Genomic DNA, 6,108 nt, shown 5'->3' with positions numbered 1-6,108 from the left:
CAATGGAGGGGGAAATCCCTTTGAAAAGTATTGGACTGGCAAAAAGGAGATAGCCTGAACATTCCCATTTAGTTAACTTGAGTTTCACCTGCACCAATCTCTTTAATGATTTTTAAATAACATCATGTTATAATTTGGAAAAAGGAATACTGACTTACTTGTCCTGAGTAGAACAGAAATCAACAAGCAGAAAATACGTTTTCCCAGCAAGAAAACTGGCTTCCCCCATAACAAGATTTTTCTGAAGACAAAAACATTCAACTACACATCTTCTTTGGTAGCTTTTAAATATGACTGTGTCACTAGGTCATGGCCTCTGCCATCTGAGCTAGACACGTTCCCGCACAGCAAGCATCCTACACAATTGCTGCATTTCAAACTCCCGAAGAGGCAAAAGAGGGGATTCAAAGATTCCCATTGGAGGAGGTTAGGTTTTTATTCAGAGCTTATGAAGTATCAAGTTAAAGGTAGTATTTGAATGTTCTAATAAAAATATATATTTTATTATTCCACTCCTATACTTTCATTGCACTTAAAGAAATTAAGTTGTATAGATTTCATCAAGTTTATTTTTCCAAAGGAGAAAAATTAGAACTCAGAGTGCTATACGTAGGATTCACAAAGCTTCAAAGGTCAGTGTTCAGAGGCAATCAGATGACAACTGCATTTTAAAATTCTTGATTCTGCCCATAATTCCTCAAGGGAAAACCTGTAGCTAGCTCTATGTGCTAGTTCAAAGGTGAATTTTTTAAAAAAGAAATTTTCTTCCTACTCTGCTATTTATTCATATTTTATAAGTATTCAGAAGTAACTTGACATCTATACTTGCATATTAAAAATACAGCTTTGTTTTAACACACAACATAGTTTTATGAATCATGCATATAAAATACTGCTATTAGAAAAACTTCTTTAAGACATAATGAATACCTGCCTTAAAAGAAAATAGGTTATAAAACAGTAAGGCCGGTTTTAAATTGTGCATAGAACCAGTAATTGTATCTTTAAGGCAGTTAGAAGATTTATTGAATATTGGTTAAAAGTAGATTGACAATGACATTAAAGAATAAAGTGTAATTTATTTGGTGCTACTTTGTGAATGCTTCCAAGTACAAATCATCTCACAATACCATATACAACATACTTTCAATCACAACTCAAATATAAAATAACCTACAAAATCACATGGCTATAATCAATATACAATAATTGTATTTTTAAAAGAAGAAAAAAACGTTAGCAATTTTAAGTTAAGTTGCAGTAACTTTTTTCAAATAAAATATTAGCACCATACCAGATAAAATGATCTAAAACTATTGGCCTTCTCATTCTTCTTAAATAACTAAATAGAAACTTTTTTCAAAGCACAAATATTAATTTGCAAAATCAGTTCTACAGTAGTTAATATTTCTTTCTTTATTGTTTCTTTTTTGCATTTTTCCCTATAAGGAAAAATATGAATTAAAAACTTTCACGGGATATGAAAATCAAACAAATAAATCTGACCCAACCAAGTACTGTCCTTCAGCAATGAGTTCCGACAGAAGCAAAAGTGGACATTTCACGGCGTATGGTACTGAAAGGCGAGAGTTCGAGTTCTGTGGTGTACTCGTTGTCATTGTCATCACTGGTCACCGTTGAAGACTTCTGAATGCATTCCTCACAGCAACAGCAGCAGCACTCCATGAAGGCCCGACTGAAGGGTTTGCAGAGACAGAAAAGGAGGACTGGGGTGACACAGGACTTAAAGAACAAAAGGAACTGGCTGATGATATTTAGGAGGTCCATTGTCTGCTGCGAAACCCCTGTAGCCATGTAGGCAGTAACAATGTTGCAGATATTTTCAGGAATAATGCAAAATCCATATAAAATGGTCAGTGCCACTACCGTACAGTTCATCTGGCTCTCTAGTTGAATCTGCCGCTTATTCCCTCGGGTACAGGCTTTCTCTGCTTTGCGGATTTTCCTTGCAGTCACTAGAGAGCAGGTGATGGTGAAAAGTGTGGGCAAACAAAAGTAACAGCCAAAATACCACCAGAGTCTCGCACTGTCATAGGTGAGGGCTAGAACATAGATGGTGTCCGGTAAATCAGGAGAGATCTTAATAATGCACCTTTCTGCCGGAGCTCGGCCACTAAAACCCAAATCCTCCTTGCTCAGCTGGCGGAGAACAACCTCTGGAAGTGCTAACAGTAGAGCTCCCACCCATATAACAGCCAGTTTGGCAGTTGTTGAGGAACAGTTTTCGATCATTTCATAGTACATCTGTACGTTGGTGGCAGCACGGAAACGGTCTATGCACAGAGCACATAAGGTGAAGGTTGTGACTCCCAGAGAAGCGACCTGTGGGGGAACAGAGAAGACATTTATTCCCAGTGTCCCCCGAAAGATCAAAGCACTAGGAAATAAATGCAGATTGGCAAAACCATAAAAAAAAAAAAGAATAAATAAATAAAAATAAGAGAAAGAGAACAGCTTTTCAGAATGAGGCATGGGTAACTGGGCTCAGGACATCAGCTGAATCATCGTAAGCATAAAAATAGAAAACAAACTGTAGTGGGTTGAGGGTCATAGAGTGCAGAACATTTAGGACTGGAAGGATCCATAAAGATCAGCTAGTCCAATCCCTTTTTATTATAGATAAGAACCCAGATACACTAAAAATTTTATTCACCACGAAAGTGTCTGCCACTAGGAGAGCTAGATAAGGAGTCAGTGTAGTGCAGAAATTCCCATTTTCGTTGCTGACCAGGATGCTCATGTTTTCCAGTGTGAGGGTCAGTAGTGTGCCTTACACACAGCAAATACCAAAGAGCTTATTGTCTCCAATGGACTAAATGATTAGAGGGCTCCTCCAATTTTTCCTAAATGCAAAATAAAGTATTACAGTATTATTTTCAAAGGCATACACTTACGGAAAACAAGAAAGGGAAATTCTCCAGAGGCCAAAATCAAAAAGGAAACAAATTTCAAACAGGCCAGAGACTCCTCCCTGTTCATGCTGCATGTTTACCTAGGGGCACTTGCCAGTCCTGGTGAGGGTTTCAAGTTAGTTTTAGCTAGAAAAATGGGTACACAGGTACACAGGGGCAGGAAACAGAGCTGGGGCCAATGTGGGTTGGGATTGGGTAAAAGATTCCCTATGAATTTGGAACTCCTCAAATGCTGACATCTTAAGAGTTGTAAGGAGATAATGAACAAATCTGCCTGTATGATAGGATTTGGGTCTGGATGAACTGCGGGGAAAGGAGGCAAAAAATGGCAAATTCTAACCAGGAGCCTGAACTTACATGGCATTAGCATCAGAATTTCCAGGATCTATGTGGCTCAGAAAACCCAAAATACAATTTAAAATAATCCCAGGTACCTGGTAAAAATCAAACAAATCCTCTCTGGAAGAATGTACTTTAAAACCAGACCTCAAAAAATCCTATAGGTAAAATTCAACGGACACAGGTTCACAAAATCAAAAGTTACAATATGCAAGAGACAATTAGCCACTATGAATTTATATGCCAAAGATACAGAATCAGACATAAAAAATATATTTATCATAAAATAGGTAGGTATATCAAATTTAAAGAAATAGGAGATACCAAAAAAAATCACAGAAAATAGAACATGTAAAAATACATGAAAATATGCAGAAAGTAGCCAAAAGGAATGTCTAGATATCTCAAACACAGGAAACTTTTGGAGCAGAAAACTCTTTGACAATAACCACATGAAAAACTGTATTCAAAAAGGCACTGCTCTTATAAGCATATGGTCCAGACATCTAAAAAAATCAACATTTAAAGGTTAAGAACCAAAAATATGTACCTATTTTTTTTTTCACATGGAGGCTTTCCAGGAATATAAACCCATGTTCCTAATGTAAGCAAGCTATCATTTCATTTACTTATAAAACATTTATTAAGCATGTACATGTACTCAAATGGGGCAAACAGATACATATCCAACACAAGCATCCATTTATTGATATCAACTCTATGCCAAGCACTATGCTTGGTGTTGAGAAAATAGAAAGCTACAAGAAGCAGTCCCTTCCCTCAAGCATATCATAGTCAACCAAGATGGGGACGATGGTTCTCAAAGTTACAACATGAACACAGCAATCACCTGGCAATATTAAATCTACTTAAATATTTTGGGGAAAATTTAAGTAATTTAATATGTAATAAATGTAGTCATTATTTATATATTTAAACAAGAACAATTAGGTAAAAAGGTAAAATGTTAGTAAGGTTTCAGATAAAATATGAGACTAAAAGAAAACTCCCTGGGTGGATGGAATGCTTTGGTCTACACCCCAGACAACTCAAATATATGCATTTGCTCTCTCCTGCCTGCTGGTAGGAAGGTTTAAGAAGCATGGTATAGGCCATTCCCTGGCAAAGAGGCAGGGGAAATGTAAGTATAATGTTAACATCTAATTTTTTAAAAGTCAAAGGGATGATGTTGACAAAAGGGAAACCATTTGTCATACAATTTTAGTACTCAAAACATTAGTTATTTATCTACTACATTCAAGCTGTCACTCTCCCCAGAGCTATGGCAAGTTGCCTTATGGATTCCGACAGTTCCAATGTCAAATATTTTCTCCTTATACGCTACATATCAGACGGTGTCTACTAGTTTTAATATGGAAAATAAGGATATTGTATGTATGCCCTGACTACTCTCATAACTATTAGTGGGGACAGTCTGAAAATGAGGTATAATGAGATGTTAACTATATTAAAAGCAAAAATGAAAAAAATATGACTAGCAAAGCTCTAGATCAGTGCAGATAAAGAGGCATGACTGGGCTTATCACCACAATTCTTATTCTCCAAACTTTTAAGAAACATCAACCTAATATGACTTCAAATGACAAAAAAAATCTCCACTTTCACCTTTTAATAATTAACTTTCAAACTAAAAATTGTTCACATTGATGAAAATTTGTTTTGCATCTATGGTGGGGCACAAAATAATTCTAAAATTGAGGTCCACATTGTACAACTGTCTTATGATTATGTTTGAAAATGTCAGCAATTGCCACACTTGAAGACATCTAAGAATGGCTGGCCACTTTCTCAAATTCTGTATCAAACAGTATCACATAGAAATTACAGTACATTAATTTATAGATTTTTGAAACGACATTTGTATACTAGTTTTTCAAATGTTTTGATTCATTTCTCTTAAGTCTGTTAAAAACAAAACAAAACAAACAAAACTTCTTAAACTATCAGAAACCCTCGTCAAGTCTTTCATGCCATCTTCACTAAGGCAAATCTGTGTGCATGCTTCCCTGTCACTTTATAGCCCAAGTGAGTCCACATAAACAAAGCTACCAAAATTTATGCTATGCAACCTTTTGAAATCATGAATAGGATTTCTATTAAAAGGAAAGCTCAGTAACATAAAAATACTGGAGACTCTGAGGAGAGGCAATCTGTTAGGGGCTCAGAACATCTATTTGCTTGGTGATTTTCTGTCATTACTTGCTAAGAACATACAATGCACAAAAGATAGCATCTTCTCTATTAATCTCTCTAGTTTTAAATCTACAGATTGAAAAAATATGGATCAATTATCAGAAATGCTAGTAACTGCATACCTAACTCCAGGAAGTAACAGTCTTTAATGAAAGGTAATGGCAAATGCGTGTGGGTGGACATGTATTAAGATGGGTGTGTTAGATTACCAACTCTTTAGATATCAGAAGCTGTGCTGCACATCCGCTCTTAATTAGAGACGTTAACTGCCTAAGAAAGCAAAACAATGTTTTTCCAGGTCCTTTACCTTCAATCTCATAAGATAACAAAAGCCAGGACAAATGTTAAGCAAGATTTACATGTGTTCCAACTTATCGTCAGGAATTCTACACTTGTTTTATCTGAGGATGCTCGATTCTTCATATTCCCAAAAGCTTTAGTACCAAGTCAAAAGCTCAAACATATACGATCTGTAGTCTTTTTGACAATCATGAATTAAGGAATCATCCCCAGATTTCATATACAAATTTCAAAAAGCTCCTATATCCAGGCTCCTGTTTTCAAATTGAACTTTTCTCTGACGGTACTCTCTGCAGTTAGGATCCAGCTGCAACAGGGTAAA

At 36.0% G+C, this 6,108-nt stretch overlaps 1 protein-coding gene across 1 annotated transcript in view; it reads right to left on the bottom strand.

Moving 5' to 3' along the window:
* Window positions 1-996: 996 nt before the first annotated feature.
* Window positions 997-6,108, bottom strand: part of GPR37 (G protein-coupled receptor 37) — a 28,619-nt gene continuing 23,507 nt past the window's right edge. Inside the window, exon 2 of the mRNA XM_033193303.1 lies at window positions 997-2,343. Coding sequence (XP_033049194.1) covers window positions 1,525-2,343 — 819 coding nt within the window. The 3' untranslated portion in view covers window positions 997-1,524. The remainder of the gene's footprint in view (window positions 2,344-6,108) is intronic.

Source organism: Trachypithecus francoisi, unplaced genomic scaffold, assembly GCF_009764315.1.
Source record: "Trachypithecus francoisi isolate TF-2019V2 unplaced genomic scaffold, Tfra_2.0 Lachesis_group4, whole genome shotgun sequence".
In the NCBI taxonomy this organism is placed as follows: Eukaryota; Metazoa; Chordata; class Mammalia; order Primates; family Cercopithecidae; genus Trachypithecus; species Trachypithecus francoisi.
The sequence above is the reverse complement of the archived record's forward strand: the minus strand, read 5'-3'. Positions and strand labels throughout refer to the sequence as shown.